Source organism: Oncorhynchus mykiss, chromosome 17 (genome assembly GCF_057628025.1).
Source record: "Oncorhynchus mykiss isolate SJ-2025 chromosome 17, ASM5762802v1, whole genome shotgun sequence".
Taxonomy (NCBI): Eukaryota; Metazoa; Chordata; class Actinopteri; order Salmoniformes; family Salmonidae; genus Oncorhynchus; species Oncorhynchus mykiss.
Genome location: NC_143038.1, coordinates 13,104,900 through 13,126,551, shown reverse-complemented (window position 1 = coordinate 13,126,551; position 21,652 = coordinate 13,104,900). Strand labels below are relative to the sequence as shown.

At 46.1% G+C, this 21,652-nt stretch overlaps 1 protein-coding gene and 1 non-coding gene across 9 annotated transcripts in view; both read right to left on the bottom strand.

Annotated features, from left to right (window-relative positions):
- Positions 1-21,652, bottom strand: part of usp34 (ubiquitin specific peptidase 34) — a 62,029-nt gene that overhangs the window by 20,137 nt on the left and 20,240 nt on the right. For 4 of the 8 annotated variants that reach the window (XM_036949720.2, XM_090204837.1, XM_036949724.2 and 1 more), the window contains 38 exons: positions 21,421-21,548; positions 21,179-21,268; positions 20,500-20,595; positions 20,008-20,090; positions 19,077-19,231; positions 18,618-18,731; positions 15,039-15,138; positions 14,563-14,725; positions 14,112-14,265; positions 13,626-13,773; positions 12,985-13,085; positions 12,524-12,727; positions 10,079-10,204; positions 9,417-9,539; positions 9,212-9,295; positions 9,019-9,105; positions 8,490-8,690; positions 6,991-7,073; positions 6,700-6,740; positions 6,406-6,530; positions 5,874-6,026; positions 5,540-5,700; positions 4,948-5,252; positions 4,355-4,518; positions 3,915-3,980; positions 3,541-3,744; positions 3,238-3,315; positions 2,857-2,951; positions 2,422-2,594; positions 1,881-2,031; positions 1,638-1,716; positions 1,487-1,540; positions 1,297-1,392; positions 1,127-1,191; positions 748-823; positions 535-582; positions 267-332; positions 81-161 (listed from right to left, as the gene is read on the bottom strand). In XM_036949720.2, the coding sequence (XP_036805615.2) occupies positions 81-161; positions 267-332; positions 535-582; positions 748-823; positions 1,127-1,191; positions 1,297-1,392; positions 1,487-1,540; positions 1,638-1,716; positions 1,881-2,031; positions 2,422-2,594; positions 2,857-2,951; positions 3,238-3,315; positions 3,541-3,744; positions 3,915-3,980; positions 4,355-4,518; positions 4,948-5,252; positions 5,540-5,700; positions 5,874-6,026; positions 6,406-6,530; positions 6,700-6,740; positions 6,991-7,073; positions 8,490-8,690; positions 9,019-9,105; positions 9,212-9,295; positions 9,417-9,539; positions 10,079-10,204; positions 12,524-12,727; positions 12,985-13,085; positions 13,626-13,773; positions 14,112-14,265; positions 14,563-14,725; positions 15,039-15,138; positions 18,618-18,731; positions 19,077-19,231; positions 20,008-20,090; positions 20,500-20,595; positions 21,179-21,268; positions 21,421-21,548 (4,521 nt within the window). The remainder of the gene's footprint in view (positions 1-80; positions 162-266; positions 333-534; positions 583-747; positions 824-1,126; positions 1,192-1,296; positions 1,393-1,486; positions 1,541-1,637; positions 1,717-1,880; positions 2,032-2,421; positions 2,595-2,856; positions 2,952-3,237; positions 3,316-3,540; positions 3,745-3,914; positions 3,981-4,354; positions 4,519-4,947; positions 5,253-5,539; positions 5,701-5,873; positions 6,027-6,405; positions 6,531-6,699; positions 6,741-6,990; positions 7,074-8,489; positions 8,691-9,018; positions 9,106-9,211; positions 9,296-9,416; positions 9,540-10,078; positions 10,205-12,523; positions 12,728-12,984; positions 13,086-13,625; positions 13,774-14,111; positions 14,266-14,562; positions 14,726-15,038; positions 15,139-18,617; positions 18,732-19,076; positions 19,232-20,007; positions 20,091-20,499; positions 20,596-21,178; positions 21,269-21,420; positions 21,549-21,652) is intronic. The other 4 variants (XM_090204838.1, XM_036949722.2, XM_090204839.1 and 1 more) reach the window with 1 other exon arrangement.
- Positions 20,257-20,387, bottom strand: LOC118940667 (small nucleolar RNA SNORA70). The gene has a single exon (XR_005037253.2). It is a non-coding gene; the product is annotated as a small nucleolar RNA SNORA70 (small nucleolar RNA).

Genomic DNA, 21,652 nt, shown 5'->3' with positions numbered 1-21,652 from the left:
CAGACAGTGTGAGTGAGTGAGTGTGTGGTGTGTGTGTGAGTGAGTGAGTGACTGCCAAACAATCTGATTGGGGCTCTCACCTGTCGAACAATCTGATTGGGGCACTTGATGAGGATCTGCATGGGCCACCAGTTGTCATCAGCCATGCGGTCCAAAAACCACTGAAAGACCACAACCACACAAAGTTAGCAATTACCCTGATGACTGAAAACCATTCAGTTCAATATGTGGTCCCCGATTTGTGCTTCAACAAACAGTCGATTTACCTCGCAGGCCGCCTGGCTGTTGTTGAATTGTTTGGTCAGGAGCTCGATCCACTGCAACATGGTGGGCTGAAAACAGACAAAATTTAGACAAACCTTGGCTCGAAGTTACAGACCATCTTCCACACGGTAAAACAGAGGGCAAAAAAAATTAATTGCTGAAAAATAAAATATTTAAAAATAAAGAAAAATTGCTGAAAAATAACCTGACTGCAATTGAGGCTGGCCACTAGAGGGAGCCACCCACTGACAGTAAGGAGGGACAACTCACCTTTTCCTTAGAGTGAATGAACGTCTCCAGGACAAATGACGTGCTAAGCTGTAACCGAGGAGAAGTGTGAGAGTGGAAAGTATATTCAAAGTGTAAAGGTAAAGCCATAAATAAATATGTGTAAAGGTAAAGCCATAAATAAATCTGTGTCAAGTTTAAGGATTTTCAAATTAAGTTCTATGGTCGAGAATAAGGCTTTAAGTGCGGTCGTACCTTGGCAGTCATGAGGGAGATAGCTTTGGGGTCTGGTAAAGTGCTAGGAATGCTGCTGCAAAGCTGCCACATGAACCTGTAGGTAAGAGTACAGAGAGAGTCATAACACTGATCTCAGAACAGTTTATCCACCAAGGCAACACTTCACCCTACATAACTTACACCAGGTTAACAGATCAAGACCATATTCATATTTGAATGGATATGAGCTTTAATTGAGACAGTACTTAATAGGTCAAATCGATTTATACATTTCAGGGTCAAGTCACGGGCACACAAGCAAAGTACTCTTAACATAAGTTCTCAATAATATCACATCTTCATTCAAGCTTCAGAAAAGGTAGAGTCATGATGGCTAGTACAAAAATGTGTCACTTACCCAAAGTATGTGTGCTCGAAAATGTTCTTGTCCTGGAGAAACTGCATGTTGTCTTGCCAAATCCACTGAGTAGAGAAAATAAAAGAAACACAGAATAAGTATTTCAAAGTTTTGAGAGAATAAAGAACGTGAGAAAGGCGAGTGCAATGAGATTGTAACCAGCCGGGTACCTCGAGTAGATCTGGAGAAACGTCGAAGTTCAAGTCTTTGCCATTTTCCTCCTCGAGCTCCACTCTCTTGTAGAAAAGCATGTAGGCACTGTGGGTCTGGAGGGAGAGACAAGACAAACTGTCAACTTTAAAACCCAGCATTTTATTCAACTAAATTTCACTTTAGAAAATGATTTACAAGGAAACTGACCTTCTCAAAGGAGAAGTCCATGAACTTGTCGGTGACCGAGTCGTATGTTTTTGTCTAAAAGACATATGTTGGTGAGACGAAACATTTCAAAAATTGAGAAGTATAAATGAGAAGGAAAACACTGGAGCTTTGTCTTTATTTGAGGATTTACCGTCATCTCTCCACCGAAGCACTCGGAGGCTAGCTGGGCTGAATCAAACGGCTTCACCTCGGCATCGTTGAAAAGGTACCTGAGAAAAGCAAACTAAGTTAATGACAGTCGGTTATATTCCCTAAAATTCAAAAGCACTCAGATGCAGGACAGTGTATCGTAAGGCCATAACATGAGACCTCTTTTTTTTTTTTTATTCCCCACTGATCTTATTTCAATACTAGAGCCAGAGATATTCCTCACCATTTGTTATTCTTGTAGGCGTGCGGGTTGACGATGTCTCGGATGAAACTGTAGTAATGGCCGCCGTCCGCCGTGCCTGTGTGCACCGTGACGCCGATTAGGTCGTACTCGTAGCTCTCCGCCACCTTAGCCCCACCCTCCTCCCGGAAACCTGTAGTAGGGTATAGTGGACCACGTCAATGAGCAACCCATTCCTCCAATTATTGGTTGAAGGTATGCTGGTTGCTCCTCCTAGCTTGCCCTCTGATAGGCTAGGTGGACCTGACGAAGATATCAAGAGGAACAAAACTCCTCATATAGAGGTGATAAATCACTGGGGAGCATTAGACACGACTTTGTTTTCAAATATAATTTTTTCTATCCAGCACATTGGTCCTTTTTCTACAGACTATGAAAAGGGAATTCTCCTCATATTGCTATTCAACCCGATTTCAAATACACCGAATATACAGTATAGTGACACAAGTGAATTTAGTACAGGGCCTATGGAGAACCAAATCAGGTGGTTGGGGGTCTGTCGGGAACAGGAAGTGACGCGTACCCTCTTTCCTGTCGCCCTTGGCCATGAGGAAGTCCTCAGTGTAGGGGGTCATGTCGAGGCGCAGGGGGAAGGAGAAGTGCGTGTTGACCTTCTCCTTCATCATGGTGACCATGTTGAAGGTGTAGCGCATGGTGTTGAAGCTCAGGATGCGAGGAAGCTTCTTGAAGCAGGCCCTGGAACAGAGCAGGATGGAGAAAGGGAAGGGAGATTAATTTAAGCACAGGTCTTGGACAAAAAAAATACAAAAAATAAGAGAGACACTAGAGATGTCAAGAAGTTATTTCTTCAAATCGTAAACCAACATCAACTGGTGGAAAACCAGCTAACCGTTCCAAAAATGTCTAGTATACAACTACCACCTCCAATTTATTATGTTTTGCTGATTTTCAGGAGAGAAAGTACAAGGCATTTGGACCAGCAGGTTCCTCGACTCACCTCTTCTCGGCGCGTACTTTCTTGCCACACTGGGAGCAGGTGTACATGTTGTCCCCCTCCAGTGTGTCCTTGATGGTCACCTCGTCCAGAGATTCCTGAGGATACACGAAGACACACCAACGTCTCTAGCAACATGCCAACATGCAGTACTGTATGCCCACAAGAACTAGGAGCGTAGAAAATACACCAGACTAACAGAGCACAACATAGGATGACATGAGGAAAAGTTTCCATTTGCCAGAGTAAGAATTCCAAGCTGAATAGAAGGCAGCAGTGTGACACTACAGTGCTATGAGATTTGAGACTTGTGATGGGAAGGTAAAACCCCAGTCTATAACACTTGGTTGCACTTCTAAACAAAGTCAACGATGTCGTGCTTACGTAGATGTTCTTCATGTCGGCCACCTGGCACCGGACTGTGTAGAACTCCTCGGCTGTCTGACTCACGTGGTCACAGTCCTGTTGGATGGAGAAAATTAGTGGAATGAGAATGGCTTCACACACACACGGCAACATTTTGATGTGAATTTTTGTAGAGCAAAGGAATTGTGCAAAGCACAAAAAAGACGGTAAATCTCGTAGTGTGATTTAATGCGGTTTATAATGAGTTTTGCACTTTACACAATTCTTTTGCACTATGGAAATGTTGCCGGTAAACATTTAAAGGAGTACGGTGACTCTTACCAGCGAGACCACATTGTTGGTGATGACGCCGCCAAAGAGAGTCTTCACTGTGTTTTTCAGGTCCTGGGACATCTCCTCTATCTTGGTGATGAGGTCGGTGAAGAACTCGGTCATGTCCTTCTGCTCGCCCGTGTTCAGGGGCTGCTTGTCCATGGTGTAGGTCTTACAGAACGGACGGGGGTTGTACGCCTTCCTCTCGCTCTCCTGGAACCAGGGATGGAGAGGGGAGAAGAATTAGGCAACGGAAGAAAGGCGGCGTGGAGAAAAACTGAAGTAGCAGTGTCCCTACGGGGACAATGTCTGTTTGTTCTTGTCAACGGACTGAGGAGATAGAGAGGGGTGACAGAGGGCTGAAGGAGAGACCGGCTGCGTACCATGAGATAGGTGAACATCTTCTGGAGCTCCAGTAATGTGGTCTTGTGCTTAATCTCCTCTGCGTACTGGAAAAAAAAAACCACACAACTCTCATTAATAAACAACATTCACAACCTCAACATCAAAGCATTCTTCAGGTGGCAGAGGGAGTGAAATAGCATGTGTGGGATGAGCATTCTAGCGCAAAATGGCTGCCGCGTATCATCCAGATGTGTTATATACACACACACAAGCGTGGATGAGGTGAAATTGCCCCATACAACCTACAGCACTGTGAAAAAGGAACCATTGTAATAGCATCCATTACAATCACAGAGACAGACAGAGAGACAGAGAAAGACAGAGAGAAAGAAAGAGGTGTATAAGAAAAGCAAGAGGGAGAGCAATAGAGGTACGATAGGACAAAGAGAGAGAAAGAGGTGCACAGTATTGGACTGACCTTAGCAGTGAAGACGGCCTGGCGTGCCTCAGGGATCATGTAGAGCTGTTGGATAGTGGAGGCCAGGTAGCAGGTGGCCCCCAGGTTAGTGAGGCCCACGAAGCGACACTCGGCACGCACGTCATCATGGGGCCAGTAGTCCCACTTGTACGGGGCATGAGAGGCTGGGCGGGGTAAAAAACACAAATCTTCATATCTTTCAGGAACCTAATAGAATATACTGGATATAAGATTATGTTATGTACATTGGATCCTAATCATATCATTTACAATGGGACCTTGAACTTAAATAGACCAACTTGCTCCGCTCATTTGATCCGGTCATGGAAATCCATGGAGCAGACATTACCAACAGGATGGCCTGACTTCAACAGGATGCTATTTGGATGTTTGTTTAAACCCCCCCCCCCCCAAAAAAAAAACAAAAAAACAGCTAGGCGCAGTGTATGGACAAAAACTATATTCAGTTTGGTCAGCCTGCACAATGTCTGATTCAATACCCATTGCATTCCCTTGGGCCCTCCCACCAATGCATTACTCTCACTGACAAATATTCCTAGCAGCATTTAACGGTTCCTAAAGGTTCCTCTCACTCTGCATGTGCTGGGACATGACCCAGTTGTGAAGCAGCCTGTAGTTCTCCACCGAGCCCTTCACCGTCTCCACCAGGAGGTCGTAGGCGGCGGCGCGGGCCGCATGCGACTTGCACTTGGGCTGGGCGCGGTCGGCCAGGCTGGGAAGGAGGAAGAGCAGGTTGTGGACGTCGCGCAGAAACTCCTGGCCCTCGCGGGAGAACTTGAAGGGGGGCTTGTGTTTGAGGACGCTGGTGGCGAGGCGCAAGAGGCCCGTGAGACCGTCGTCCTCGATCGCACCGTCCTGCTGGTCCAGGATCTCACGGCTGGGGAAAGAGAGACAGTTTGATCAAGCAAACTTCATTGTCGAACTGGTTTAAAAACAGTCTTGTGTATTTGAACTGAGCTGGCCTTCATGCTCCACAAGAATGTGGACAACGCAAGCAATCACACACAAAATATCTAATTCAAGAGAGACTTGGGTTGAGCCTATTTCCCATATAGTGAGCTACTTTTGGCCCGAGCCGGCGGTCCATCAAAGGTAGCGCACTAAATAGGCAATAGGATGCCGTTTCAGAGCGCCGAACTGGTCTTGGATTCATCTTGGACTCACCTCCGGATGCAGTCGGCCAGGTGTCTGGCTAAAGCATCCAGGTCCAACAGAGTGGTTTGGCTGGCGTCTTTGACGTGGATGTTGTCGATGAGCTTGCACAGCAGCCAGAAGTACTCCTTACAGCCCGTCCTCAGCACGGGCTCCTCTTCATAGTCCTCCACCTGAACACATGACCACATCAGCTACAGAGCCCCTTCACTACATTGACCTAGGAAGTGAATAACCCACACTGAACACATTTGTTTTAGTCAGTATACAGTACAACAAAATGGTGCTTGTGTGTGTGTGTGTGTGTGTGTGTATATATGCGCGTCTATATGCGTGCTGTACCCACCCGCAGTGGTTTGAGGGCCTGTGCGTCGGGGAGGAACTTGAGCAGCGTGGAGGCGGCCAGCAGCAGGAAGGACCTGTTGATGGACTCTCCTCCGTCCAGACCAGACAGGGACAGCTTGTACAGGCCGTTACACGCCTCGTGACGCACCGCCGTCTGAGAAGGACAAGACACGCACTCAATCCATTTGCATTTCTATTTATACGATTCTGTGACCCAGTTGATCCGTGTGATCTTGGTAACAAAATCAAATAGAGGAAAGTATCGTGTTAACTTGAGTGTCTTGTGTTACCAAAGTCACACGGATCAATTGGGTCACAGAGACGTTAGTATTTCAAAGGCATCAAAATAAGATAGTGAACAAATCAACAAATCGCGGTATAGCTAGATTCTTTTCAGAGACAATATTTTTGGATGGAAATACCCACAAATGTTACACTGAAACAAATCAAAGTCATGTTTTTAGGTAGGGGGAAGAAAAGCAAGATGAAGACAATACTAGATAGCAGTTCATCATTTCCACCCCAGATCTCACCTCCGGCACCAGCAGGGTGAGCTTCTTGAGCCAGTCGTGGAGGTGGTCGCTGTCGGCCAGACTGGACTTGACCGTAGAGCAGCAGTGGGCCCAGCTCACCAGCAGCCACATGGAGTAGTGGGTCACTGGAACATAGGAATAACACATTAGACATGTGAAACTACTAAGAACAATGTGCTTAAGCACAAACAGAATGGACAGGAGGCTATGAAAGTGGTCCTTTCAGTGAAAAGAAATGTGTGTGGCTTTTCACGTAGATGAACATTATTTAAGCATACGTAGCATTTAGCTCACCTTCATGACGGGACCGGTGGTCTGACTGGGCCTTCAAAACTCTGTGAGACAGGAAGTAAACGTAGTCAAGATAGGTTGAGGGAAACCTTCAGTACACAAACATTTCACACTGATGTCCATACAACAATAAAAAACTTACAATGAATGCCTAACACATTCCTTCAAATCCAATCATTTGTTATCCTTCAAATTCAAAAGCCTTCATTGGCATGGAGAGTTAGTTAAGTACTACACACTAGTGCGTAGTGTGACTATTGAAACATAGACCTCTCGTCTTCGGTGTTCTCTCACCTGTGTGCTAGGTTGTCGTAGGTGTAGGCCACGTTGATCAAGCGCTGGATCAGGTTGGTGCCTTGGACAAGGCCTAGGAAGACCTGACAAGAAAAAAAAGGGAGGTTTATCAAGTGTTTATTTAAGATAGATATAATTAACCATGGGGATAGTTCAAGAGGCCAAGACGCCACAGGGAGGGAAGTACAGAGAAACAGAAGAGTGCTCCAGAGGGAGGGGCAACAGAAGAGTGCTCCAGAGGGAGAGGCAACAGAAGAGTGCTCCAGAGAGAGAGAGGCAACAGAAGAGTGCTCCAGAGAGAGAGAGAGAGAGAGACAACAGAAGAGTGCTCCAGAGAGAGAGAGAGAGGCAACAGAAGAGTGCTCCAGAGAGAGAGAGAGAGAGAGAGAGAGAGAGAGAGGCAACAGAAGAGTGCTCCAGAGAGAGAGAGAGGCAACAGAAGAGTGCTCCAGAGAGAGAGAGAGAGAGGCAACAGAAGAGTGCTCCAGAGAGAGAGAGAGAGAGGCAACAGAAGAGTGCTCCAGAGAGAGAGAGAGAGAGAGGCAACAGAAGAGTGCTCCAGAGAGAGAGAGAGAGGCAACAGAAGTGTGCTCCAGAGAGAGAGAGAGAGGCAACAGAAGTGTGCTCCAGAGAGAGAGAGAGAGGCAACAGAAGTGTGCTCCAGAGAGAGAGAGAGAGGCAACAGAAGTGTGCTCCAGAGAGAGAGAGAGGCAACAGAAGTGTGCTCCAGAGAGAGAGAGAGGCAACAGAAGTGTGCTCCAGAGAGAGAGAGAGGCAACAGAAGTGTGCTCCAGAGAGAGAGAGAGGCAACAGAAGAGTGCTCCAGAGAGAGAGAGAGAGGCAACAGAAGAGTGCTCCAGAGAGAGAGAGAGAGGCAACAGAAGAGTGCTCCAGAGAGAGAGAGAGAGAGGCAACAGAAGAGTGCTCCAGAGAGAGAGAGAGAGAGGCAACAGAAGAGTGCTCCAGAGAGAGAGAGAGGCAACAGAAGAGTGCTCCAGAGAGAGAGAGGCAACAGAAGAGTGCTCCAGAGAGAGAGAGAGGCAACAGAAGAGTGCTCCAGAGAGAGAGAGAGGCAACAGAAGAGTGCTCCAGAGAGAGAGAGGCAACAGAAGAGTGCTCCAGAGAGAGAGAGAGAGAGAGAGAGAGAGGCAACAGAAGAGTGCTCCAGAGAGAGAGAGAGAGAGAGAGGCAACAGAAGAGTGCTCCAGAGAGAGAGAGAGAGAGGCAACAGAAGAGTGCTTCAGGAGAAAAGAGGAGATGAAATAGATGGGAGAGAAAGAGGCTGCAGGACATTCTACTTTCGACAGAAATGTTGTCTTTACTTCAGAAATGAAGTAAAAATGACTAAATTAAAATGTTTTATTCATCTTTTATTACTGGTTGCTCAATCTGGAGTTATTATACGTTTCTGTATTTCCTGCACATAAAGAGTTAAGGATGGCAACTCCTCACCCAGCGGTTAGCATAAACTGTTAGCATTTAGCTGAGGATCACTGTACCTCCGTGAGGCGGGGGATATGCAGGCCCTTGCCGTGGTCGCCGGCGGACTTGCGGGACTTGCCAGGCCAGGCCCTTTTGCGCTGGCTGTCGGTGAGGCCTGACCAGGAGAAGACGTCAGGGTAGGCTAGGTCCAGGTCGGCCGGGTCCACCGCAAACTGGCAGATGAGCTTAAGCAGGCAAGCCAGGCAGTCCAACAACCACTGGAGAGAGAGAGAGATATGGCCCATGTTAAACCTCAATACCAACTACAGAACATTGTCTTAAAAACAATTTTTGACTTAGTTTTATATCCGTCCTGTTCATTCCCCCATGTTTTTATATATTATTTATGATTGTCCACTTTGAAATTGGATAAATCGGCAACTCAGTTTTCAAGCAGTTTTCAATGTGTGAATAACTCTTTTACAGAATCATTACCACTTATCATTTGACTAATGTACTGAGACTTCAACTTTATTTCGTTTAATCTATACAACCCATTCTATTCCATTTCCTCCATGTATTAGAATGCGGTTCTGATCCACCCACCACTGTCCAAGACTCCTGGTCTTTGGGCTCCAGAATGGCAGAGTTGAAGATCTCCAACAGCAACTGAAGCCCTCCAGAAGACACAAACTGTAAAAAGAGAGCGAAAAACAGGAAATGGAGTTGACTTGATTGATAAGTGGTTTGTAGAAGGGTGTACAGTACGAGAGTTAGACCGTTTAAAAAAGAGGCGTACCTTGCAGCTCCAGGAGTTCTTACTGTTCTCTATCTGGTCCTCGCTGGAGTCGTCAGAGTCCGGGTACAGGTCACTGTAGCTCCCCTGGACACAGACGGACAACACAGGGGTCATTCATACGCGTGTTTGAATCAGTGAGCAGAGCGAGGGTGTGCATACGACTGTGTATGTATGTATGTATGTATGTATGTAGCCCCAGTAGTACCGTGGATTCCCGGTGGATGCGTCGGTTGGGCTTGCCCAGGGCCTCGATGATCTCCAGGGCGTACAGCAGCTTGTGGGGGCTCTTGATCCTCAGCAGGTCCTTCCAGCACAGACCCTCGCCTCCCTACGGACAGACAGAGAACACACATGAGAAAGGACGTATATCTTCACGCTGTCATTCATGTCCATGTGTTTGATTGGTGTGCAAAGTGGGTCAGAACAAGCACGCCTCATTGAACAACTCAACTAATCGGCAGGACATTGATATGTTGAATGAGGTGTGTACGTGATGGGCTGGAACAAAAACGTACACTCCTGGGGCCGTTTAAGAAATACTAGTAGAAATGAACGAGCATGACGCAAAGGTATAGGCAGGCCTGGTGGCTGGTGCCCAACAGTATTGGGGAAGTGTCAGTGGTAGTGAATAGATTAATGTGCGACAGCGTGTAGGGGAGTGCGGCGACAGCGTGTAGGGGAGTGTGGCGACAGCGTGTAGGGGAGTGCGGCGACAGCGTGTAGGGGAGTGCGGCGACAGCGCGTAGGGGAGTGCGGCGACAGCGCGTAGGGGAGTGCGGCGACAGCGCGTAGGGGAGTGCGGCGACAGCGCGTAGGGGAGTGCGGCGACAGCGCGTAGGGGAGTGGGTGTGAGAACAGGTGACATACCGTGTCATCGGCGATGTTCTGGAAGGCCAGCAGCATGTTGGGGCAGGTGGGCAGCAGCATGAGCAGCTCCCAGACGCGCCTCGACAGGTTCTCAGCATGGAGGTGCAGCTCCTCACATCGTAGGTTCTGGAGAGTACAATAAAAGACTGTATTTAGAGATTTGAACAGAAATGCGTTATTTTCCGCTGTCACAGTGATAGAACCCACACACACAGCGGCAGTAGAGCAGTCCTATAAACAGTGGTGTAAAGTACTTAAGAAAAAATACTTTAAAGTACTACTTAAGTAGTTTTATGGGGTATCTGTACTTCTCTATTTTTTTGGGACAACTTTTACTTGACTACATTCCTAAAGAAAATAAGGTACTTTTACTCATTTTCCCCAGACACCCAAAAGTACTTGTTACATTTTGAATGCTTAGCAGGACAGGAAAATAGTCCAATTCACTCACCTATCAAGACAACAAATTACATATTTACCTGGTTTATTTGATATTAATGGTTAACAATTAATATTTGACTAATAAGACATTTCTGTCCTGTTAGTGTGTGTTTTCATGGGCCCCACTATTTCCCGGCAGATAATCTGGGCGTATGGCCACTGGAGATGGCTTGAGCTGACAAATGAGTTAAAGACTGCATTACAGAGGCAAGGATGCGTTTTACTAGAAATAGCTTGGGAGTAGAACAATCCCTCAGTCTCAAAATCATCCTTGCATCTGGGAAACTAAGCCAGAGTGGGGATAAGACAACAACCCACGTGTGGATAACGACAGGATGTGGGGGGGGGCAGCCTCATTATTGCTATAATTAAATAAATCCCTTCTGCCTCTGATCTGGCGGACTCACTAAACCCAAATGCATTGTTTGTAAATGATGTCTGAGTGTGCCCCTGGCTATCTGTAAATGATGTCTGAGTGTGCCCCTGGCTATCTGTAAATGATGTCTGAGTGTGCCCCTGGCTATCTGTAAATGATGTCTGAGTGTGCCCCTGGCTATCTGTAAATGATGTCTGAGTGTGCCCCTGGCTATCTGTAAATGATGTCTGAGTGTGCCCCTGGCTATCTATAAATTATGTCTGAGTGTTGGAATGTGCCCGTTGCTATCTATAAATGATGTCTGAGTGTTGGAGTGTGCCCCTGGCTATCTGTAAATTATGTCTGAGTGTTGGAGTGTGCCCCTGGCTATCTGTAAATTATGTCTGAGTGTGCCCCTGGCTATCTGTAAATGATGTCTGAGTGTTGGAGTGAGCTATACTATAAATCATAATATAAATGATTTATACTTTTGATACTTAAGTATATTTAGAACAAAATTAATTTGGGACTTTTACTCAAGTATATATTACTGGGTGACTTTTACTTTAGTAAAAATATAAACACCTTAATGGAAAGTTACTCAAGTATGACAATTGGGTACTTTTCCACCACTGCCTATAAACACATCCGAAGGCAGGCACACACACTCATAGTCAATAGCTCATTTTGACTCAAGTAATAGTTTTAACGTTCTGGTCAGATCAGGTGAGTGTTAGATGTGAGGGAGTGAAGAGGGGGAATAGAGAGGGGAGATGGATAAATGCACACTGATAACTCCTCTCTCAGAGTCCCTGTGAAGGGAGAGACTATAAAAAGCGCTGACCGCCGGGTGACTTTGCATTTCAAAACGAGACGGCTCCCGACGCTGTGACTAAAATATACACGTTGACAGATGAGCGCCTTACATCCTATGCACAACGCCTTCCAGGGCTGAGTCCCAAATGGCACCCATTCCCTACATAGTGCACTACTTTGCATCTAATCTCTATATGGTGCACTACTATCAACCAGAACATATGAGCCCTGGTCAAAAATAGTGCACTATAAAGGGAATATGGATGGCATTTGGGACACAGCCCTGCAGTACGTTTTACTGGACTATCAAACAACTGCCAGAAGACAATTGGACAGTCGTGATGCATTATGCATGATGCACCTGGAAGGAAGAACCTCATTTATATTCTGGAAGGGATATTTGTTCAAAGTCTATTTGACATTTAATCGGATGGAGAGTATTTCGAGTCTGGTTTGTAGCTGTTTCCAAGCTGCTTTTTCAAAAGCTTCATTGCTTTCTGATTTCCTTAGCTAGATTATTAAGGCCGTCTAATAGACTACAAATTTTACAATTATACAATGAAATCCATCCCCAAACATACACACAGATGGAGATGCGAAAGGGATTCACCCACTCTTCGCCCAATATACAGCCCCTCATACACACACACACACACACACCGACCTGCCAACCCCACTTTGTTCCCCCCCGCACACACCATGGGACTGTCTAGGGCCCCCTCGGCCATCGCTCTGGGGAGCTTAAAGCAGGCTGGCATCTCACACACCTTCGACATCCCCTCACACACAGGCCTAACCCATGCCCCCACACATACACACTCTCCATGACCCACCTCGGGGCTGTCTCCCAGGGCACTTGGGGGTTTGAAGCAAGCCAGCATCTCCAGCAGGTCAAACAGGGTGGTGAGGTGGGGCTCCTGGAGCAGCAGTAGCATGGGGATGTGCTCCTTCTGGGGCGGGGGGAGACAGGAGGCTGGGAGCTGCACCCCCTCGCCCTTACGCTCCCGCCGTGGGGCGCCCAGCGAGACAAACACCATCTGTAAATGAGGGTAGAGAGAGGCATGAGTGCAATAGATAGGGGGCCAATCACAGGTTATAGGCACTGCTGCTTCTAAAAGCAATGGTCCCAGGTTGGCAGAGAACTCCTTCGCGTAAACTCTGCATATGTCGGCTCAATGCGAAATGGCCTTTAAAAGGCATAATGCCCAATAACCCGCGATGGGATTGAATCCCGGCTCTAGTGTGTGAATGTGTACACCTAAGGGCAGACTGCCAAGTGTGTGCAGGTATTTACCTGCATGTCTTTGAAGCCCAGCTCATGCAGGGTCTTCTCATCGTAGTCCGTGGTGAGCTCATGGCCAGAGGAGATCATTCTGACCGGACCCATCAAACCACCTGAAGGAAACGCACGCACGTTAGAAACGCAGACTGTCGAAACACCCAACGCGAAAAGTGGCTTCTGATCCATTAACGTGCTCCTTTCCCTTAGTGAATAACCACGACTCTGAAAGGACCACGACTCTAACCACTCCTTCTGAGGGGAGTACTTCAATAAACCACCAAAGGAAGTGTGCATTTCTAATGAGGCGGTAAGGAAACCATTCACTGCATAGGAACTGCCCTTTGGGACAAAGGTTGAATTGGAATAAATGAAATTCAAGCCTACTGAGACCAGCCCGGAAACACTGCTACAAAATACACTGTGCGATCGGTGATTACTTCAAAAAGGGAAGGAAGCAACAGCCTTGGGGAGAATCTCAATAGCATTTCCTTCATTCCATCCAATCGCATACTCATCCAATTCTTCTCATCCAATTGGTTTTAAGATGGCGAGGAGAGGACGCGAGGAGAGGACGCGAGGAATCAAGGAAAATCAAATCGAGACTCTCCATTAGTATTGGCGCTACACTGGATCAGGGGTCAAAGGTGAGAGACCTGGGAAGTCCCCCTGGCGGCTGCTCTGTCCAAACTCCTGCAGCTGGGCCTGTTGGTTCATCTGTTCCTTCTGCAGGTTCTCGTACCAGTGGGTCACTTCAGCCCGCAGGTCTGCCACCTGGTCACTGGGGTACATCTCGATGGTCATCTGGTACCACACACACAGGTAGGAACGTAGACACACACACACACACATACACACGAGAGAGACAAAGGCAAGTGGCCAAACAGACACACAGGCGCACAAACAGGCACACACACAGAAAAAGTGTGTTAGAAAAACATCCTTACAAACATCTAGAATGAGAACACAGCATTCACAGTAGTATGAAAACAGACTTATTTCTAATCCATAAAAGTATGAAATTAGCTTGCACCAATCGTTTCCATTCATTTTGACATCGTGGCCTGTAGATTCTTCCTAACACCACAGAACAACAAGAGCATTTGAGTGTGCCAATCTACCAAGGGTTAATAATTAAGTACCAAGATGCTGGGTACTTTCTTGGGTACCTTGTCGGGCAGGCCGGCGGGCTGGCACACGATCCTCAGTGGCAGAGACTGCTTGTCGCTCAGCGCCTTCAGGTGGCTGCTGATGCCCGTGCCCTCGATCTGCCACTGACGCAGGTGGTACGCAAACCTGGAGAGGGGGCAGGAGACAAAGTGTGTTGGGGGGCAGGGAGAAAGTGAGAGAGAGCGCCATAAAGACACACGGTTCTTAGGGCTGGTTGAAATTAGCTCTCCAGGTCCAGGGATGATCTCTACTAGGTGAGTCAGTAATATAGTTGAGGATAAGCGGTGTTCTGGTTAAATGTAAAGGTTCAGGGCTTAAAGTACACAGGTTGAGCGGATGGAGATAAGAAGCGTGTGTGTTTCTCTGTGTGAGTTTCTGTGCATCGTTTCTGTGAGAGTGTGTGTGTGTGTGTGTGCTCCCTACCTGCGTCGGAAGGCCTCCAGGTGGGTCTTGAGCATGAGCAGGCCCCTCTCGATGACGGTGAGGCTGGAGTGGGCGTCCTTCTCCAGGTTGGCCGAGGTCATCATCAGGCTCTCCATGCACTTACTGATGAACTCCTGCTCCTTCTCCAGGCCCGTCTTACCAGCTGGGGGACGGAGACAGACACAGGAGGGCAGGCGCACACACACACACAGAATCAATATTGGTCAAAATCGTAAATCAGTAGGTCATCATGGGCACGTTTAAAGAAGCCTAGCGTCAACGCAAACATCTAAAACCGCTCGTTCAATATAATGACTATAAACTAGGATGTTTGGATCCAACCCCTGAATCTAGACGTACTGCTGTGGACAGGGATTCACTTAGGTTTTTCGCAATATAAAACAAGGATGAAATGGTAGAGAAATACTACTACTAGTCTTCAACCATGTACCAGCTACCAACGGAGGTCCACTGACCGTTGATGTAGTAGGAGTTGATGTACTGGATGGCAGCGCGGCTGATGTCTGCAGACTGGGCCCTGAGGGCAATACCCCACAGCTGGTCCATGCCACACAGCTACAGAGAGAGAGGAGGGGTCAAAGGTTAGAGGTCATAGACAAGTGTTGACAAGGTGACAACTAGGGCTGGGCGTTATGATCGTGTGACGATAGACGTTTTTCTATCGTTTCATATTATGGTCTGTCGTTTATTTTGTGTCGCAAATCACACTCAGGCTGACCACCTGTAACGCGAGTGCAGCAAGGAGTCAAAGTAAGTCGCAAGATAGCATTAATCTTACCTTGTTTTTGTTTTTTTACATCTTCACATAATCACTAGTTAACTACACATGGTTGATGACATTACTAGGTTAACTAGCTTGTCCTACGTTGCATATAATCAATGCTGTGTGTTAATGTATCATCGAATTACTTCCTAATTAGCCAAACGGGAGATGATTTAACTAAAGCACAAACGTTGCACGAATGTACCTTGCTCCAAGGTGTACCTAACCATAAACATCAATACCTTAAAATCAATACACAGAAGTATATTTTCTTAAACCTGCATATTTAGTTAAAAGAAATTCATGTTGGCAGGCAATGTTAAGTAGGGAAATTGTGTCACTTCTCTTGCGTTCATTGCACGCAGTCAGGGTATATGCATCAGCTTGGGCCGCCAGGCTCATTGCGAACTAATTTGCCAGAATTTTACATAATTATGACATAACATTGAAGGTTGTGCAATGTAACCGCAATATTTAGACTTGGGGATGCCACCCATTCGATCAAATAAGGAACGGTTCCGTTTTCACCGAAAGAATAAACGTTTTGCTATCGAAATGATAGTTTCCGGGTTTGACCAAAGGCTTGTATTTATGTTATTATATTACATTATATTATAATTAAGTCTATAATTTGATATTTGATAGAGCAGTCTGACTGAGCGGTGGTAGACAGCAGCTGGCTCGTAAGCATTCATTTCAACTTTACTGCGTTTGCCAGCCGCTCTTAGCAATGCTTGACGCACAGCGCTGTTTATGTGGTGTGGGTATGAAAAGTCTGACACGGACCAGAAATTCTTCGTCTGCAAAAAATGCCGCAGGCCGGTCCCAACAACAGACTCAAACACCACTAACCTCTTTTACCACCAACACAAGAAGCATGTGAAACAGTACGGAGTGAGTCTACGGGATGTGAGCCAAAAAAAGTACAGTTCTCAAAACAAACAACCGACTCAGAAGTTGCAAGAGGCTTTTGCCCGCGGCACACCAAATGGCAAAGAATCACGAAGATGGAAGGAGATAACAGCTGCCGTTACAACTTACATCTGTAAAGACATGGCCCCAATTTACACAGTCGAGAAACGGGGGTTTTGTGAGTTGGTGCTAAAACTCAACCCAAGGAACCAAATGCAAATTGATATGACACGTATTAATGCCAAAATAACATGCAAAACAGTAAAGCAGCTAAAAATAATATATTTTAGACCTACAGTTGAAGTCTACATACACCTTTTTCACCATTTCTGACATTTAATCCTAGGAAAAATTCCCTGTTTTAGGGCAGTTAGGATCAGCACTTTATTTTAAGAATGTGAAATGTCAGAGTAACAGAGAATGATTAATTTCAGCTTTAATTTCTTTCATCACATTCCCAGTGGGTCAGAAGTTTCCATGCACTCAATTAGTATTTGGTAGCATTGCCTTTCAATTGTTTAACTTGGGTCAAACGTTTCAGGTAGCCTTCCACAAGCGTCCCACAATAAGTTGGGTGAATATTGGCACATTCCTCCTGACAAAGCTGGTGTAACCGAGTCAGGTTTGTAGACCTCCTTGCTCGCACATGCTTCTTCAGTTCTGCCAACAAATATTCTATGGGATTGAGGTCAGGGATTTGTGATGGCCAGTCCAATACTTTGACTTTGTTGTCTTTAAGCCATTTTGTCACAACTTTGGAAGTATGCTTTGGATCATTGTCCATTTGGAAGACCCATCTGCAACAAAGCATGAGATGTTGCTTCAATATATCCACATAATTTTCCTGTCTCATGCCACCATCTATTTTGTGAAGTGCACCAGTCCCTACTGCAGCAAAGCACCCCCACAACATGATGCTGCCACCACCATGCTTCAGTTGGGATGGTGATCTTTGGCTTGCAAGCCTCCCCCTTTTCCCTCCAAACATAACGATGATCATTATGGCCAAACAGTTGTATTTTTGTTGTTTCGTCAGACCAGAGGACATTTCTCCAAAAAGCATGATCTTCGTCCCCATGTGCAGTTGCAATCCGTAGTCTGGCTTGATTATGGCGGTTTTGGAGCAGTGGCTTCTTCCTTGCTGACCAGCCTTTCAGGTTATGTCGATATAGGGCTCGTTTTACTGTGGATATAGATACTTTTGTCCCTGTTTCCTCCAGCATCTTCACAAGGTCCTTTGCTGTTGTTCTGGGATTGATTTGCACTTTTCACACCGAAGTGCGTTCATCTCTAGGAGACAGAACACGTCTCCTTCCTGAGCGGTATGATGGCTGCATGGTGCCATGGTGTTTATACTTGTGTTTGTACAGATGAAAGTGGTACCTTGAGGCATTTGGAAATTGCTCCCAAGGATGAACCAGACTTACGGAGGTCCACCATTTTTTTCTGCGGTCTTGGCTGATTTCTTTTGATTTTCCCATGATGTCAAGCAAAGAGGCACTGAGTTTGAAGGTAGGCCTTGAAATACATCCACAGGTACACCTCCAATTGACCCAAATTATGTCAATTAGCCTATCGACAGCTCCTAAAGCCATGACATTTTCTGGAATTTTCCAAGCTGTTTAAAAGCACAGTCAACTTAGTGTATGTAAACTTCTGACCCACTGGAATTGTGATACAGTGAACTATAAGTGAAATAATCTGTCTGTAAACAATTGTTGGAAAAATGACTTGTGTCATGCACAAAGTAGATGTCCTAACCGACTTGCCAAAACTATAGGTTGTTAACAAGACATTTGTGGAGTGGTTGAAAAACTAGTTTTAATGACTCCAACCTAAGTGTATGTAAACTTCCGATTTCAACTGTATATTTATTTTGTTTGCAACTATAGTTGAAGTGTTTTCTATTTACCTTATTAGATTTTATACATGCATATTTAATATTTTGTTACATGCTTCATTGAAAATTTGCACAAAGGTTCTAAATGAGAGAAAATCAAATATGAGTAAGTTAACTTTTATTTACTGAGTTGAATTCAAAATGTAATAAGAAATAGGCCTTTACATGTGGTCATTTAATATATACTATTTATTAATTGAATTTACAGAAAATGTGCTATATCGTGATATGTATCGTTATATGAAATGACCTATATCGGGATATATCCTGGCCATATCGCCCAGCCCTAGCCAACATGGTTCAGTGAGAGGTATGACGGGCCTGGAAGTTAGCAACTGAGACGACAAACTGGGTGTGTTTGTGTGAATAAAAGTGTGTCCCTATGCCTGTGTGTGTGCTCGAAACCTTCTCTGCAATGTGATTTGTGGATTCAAATATTTGAAGTGTGTGTGTGTGTACCTCGCAGTTGGAGCCGCTGTCGTAGGCGCTGGTGGCCAGACGGGCCAGGTTACAGAGATGCTGGAAGAGGTTGAGGCCCGTCATGCTGATGGTCTCCGGCTTCAGCTGGGGCATCTGAGGAAACACAGGAGGTATTAAGGGAAAAAGGTATTACAATGGTAGACTTGTGACTTTAAGGCCAAGGCTTTTGAACGATTTGGGCAACTTTACAAATGTGTTTCCCCCGGCTACTCAATCCCTTTTCAATTACCTTTCACAATGACTTCCCAACTTTGAGACTTTTTACAGGTTAAGTTGTTTTTCTTAATTTATTTATTTTACAGATTCTAGCTATCAATTTGTGGCATATTTTCTTTTAGTTGTTGCTGAGATTCACTATTTATCAACAGACCATGCTGGAAAGACCCTTGTCATAGACACCCCTCCCCACTGAGACCAGATGGTACAGTCCGGTCGTACCTTTTCCAGGAAGAGGTGTTTGTAGGTCTCCATGCCCATGGCGTGCTGGTCTTTGCTGCGGACCTGGTTGAGGAACCAGTGGAGCGCATCGTCGTAACACTCTCCATCCTCCACCAGGCAGTGCCACAGGATGTCCACCTGCTCTAGACTCAGTCCTGAGGGAGAGGAGAGGCTGCTAGAGTGTATATATATATATATACACACACATTCACTGCTGAGGAGCTTAACTGATGTCTGACTGTTGGTACACAACACACACACTTCAGACTGTAAAGGGGAAGATGAGGGTATCACTCCCACACGGGATCCACAATGGACACACAACCAGACAGACATGTACACCGCATTCACGTAAACACAATATAAATGGTTGCCAGAGAGGATTGGCTGCACTATCACGTTATGTTATTTATTTTGTATCATGGAGAATGGCAGTCTGTACGTCCTGGTCGGGAGCCACCGGGGCAGGGAGTCTCCCAGTCAACCTCTAAATCCCAAACATTAGCTCCTCCTCAAACAGACACATAAGTCTGCAAACACACCCATGCACACACACACAAACACAGCACACACAGGCATTCACAAAAGTCACACACATGGCTATGAACGGAGTGAGTTAGCTAGTTAGGTAGATCCGGTCACCCCTCTCCAGAGACTCCAGAGGACAAAGATGTCTCTGTTGTAGGAGAGAGAGCGGCTCATCAGGTTGCACTTCTCCTCTAGGGCCAATTCCACCCCCAGGGTGTAACCAGCCAGCCATAGAGGCACAGATGCAGACAATGATAGGGAATGTTTCTGTTGAGCTGGATGTGAAGACTGGGTAATGTAACGGAAAGTTGGAATGCGTTTCTTATTGGACAAGTCAAGGTTGTTCAGTTTTACTGTGTTTTGTTCCATTTGGTGCCTAATGAACGCGACCGTGTTGACTTACTGAAGTGGTCTGGGGAGCCAAGTGTGGAGAAGACACAGGTCAGGAACTGCAAGCGTACTTGGACTTCTGCACTGTGGCCATACCTGTGATCGCATTGTAATCAAAGAACATAATTCATAATGAACTACTCCGTTTACGTTTGAATTGCAACAATCACTATAAAAAAAATACCATTTCAATGAGTTTCACATTTCAAATAAGGAGGTCAAAAACTAGCTACACCCTCCGTAGTTCAACATTCACGTGTCATTTTGTCTCAGCGGTCCCTTAAAAGCAGCCAGCACTTCCCAGCTGGCCACATACACAACCACAGAGTCACTGTCTGCAGCCATTTCACACCAGAACCGCACTGCAGCGAGACTGGGCAGCTATACATGCAGTGCTACGAAATATGTTGTCCATATTCCACAGTAATAAGACTGTTACCGTTGTATAGTTACAAGGCATTGGGGGTGGGGGTAGTGTAGTGGAGGGAACGGGTGGGTTACTCACAGGGCAAACTTGTGCCTCTGCTCTCTGACTTCCTGGATGTAGTGCAGCAGGTTCTCAAAGAACAGCTTCATCATGTGCAGCTCCTTCTCCGCCCACCTGAAAGACATGAAACACCACATCAAAGGGTGCGTTTGTAAATTCACCACCTACTCCAATTTCAGAGCACTTTTTTCAGAGTGTGCCAGAGAGCAGAATAATTTATGAATTTAAGAACGCGCAGCAGCCGTTGAATGTGACCCGTGTCAGTAAACTTCGGGAAAATTTTTTTTTTTTGAATTGTTGCCAGCAGCACAGTTACCAAAGCTCTGGATAACATGAAAACAGCCTAACCAGCTCTGCTAGGGAGAGTAAAATGGTCAGAGTTAGGTGTTCTCTCATTTGCGTCTAGAAGTAGCTAGTAAGTTAGCCAACTTCAGCCAGTTCGCTTGACTGCCATGTGAGAAGGCTCCTGAGAACGCTCGGTTCAACCCTACTCCTTGGCCAGAGCGTCCAAAGTGCACGCTGAACGCGTCGAGCGTGAAACGCTCTGAATTTACAAACACCCTGACCTCACTCTGGCACTCCAAAGTGAATTTACGACCATACCAAATGTCACAAAAATAGAAGTTGTTGCCATATGTGATGCCATGTAATGGACAACGTTTGTCTGTTCTAATCATGTGGACGGTGCGATGCTTACATGGTGATCCAGTGGGTGTCGTAGCTGGAGCCAAACTGCTGAAAAGTGCCGAAAAGTTTGGGAAGGAGGCGCAGAGAGACGACCACGGATCTGCGAGAGAGAGAAAAGCATGGCGTCACAAAACAAGTTTCATATAATAGCTAGCCAACGAAGGGATCTGATGGCAAAATCATTTGACGTCAATTCATTTCAGAGCTACGTTGTTCACACAGACATAGGCGCTCTCATTTATGCACACGTGCCTGTGGTGGGCTAGGTTCTCCAGGCAGCCCTCGATGAACCGCATGCGGATCTGACGGTCGGTGAACCAGCACACCAGAGAGCACAGCAGCTTCTCCGCCTCGTTGATCAGTCCCTCCGACAGGTGGATCTGATGGAATAGGGGAGAACGGAGAAAGGTCACTCGCATCTTTTTCAGACTTCAGAATATCAAAGAGATCCTAAAACTAGTGGCGATAACTAACCTTAGTAATA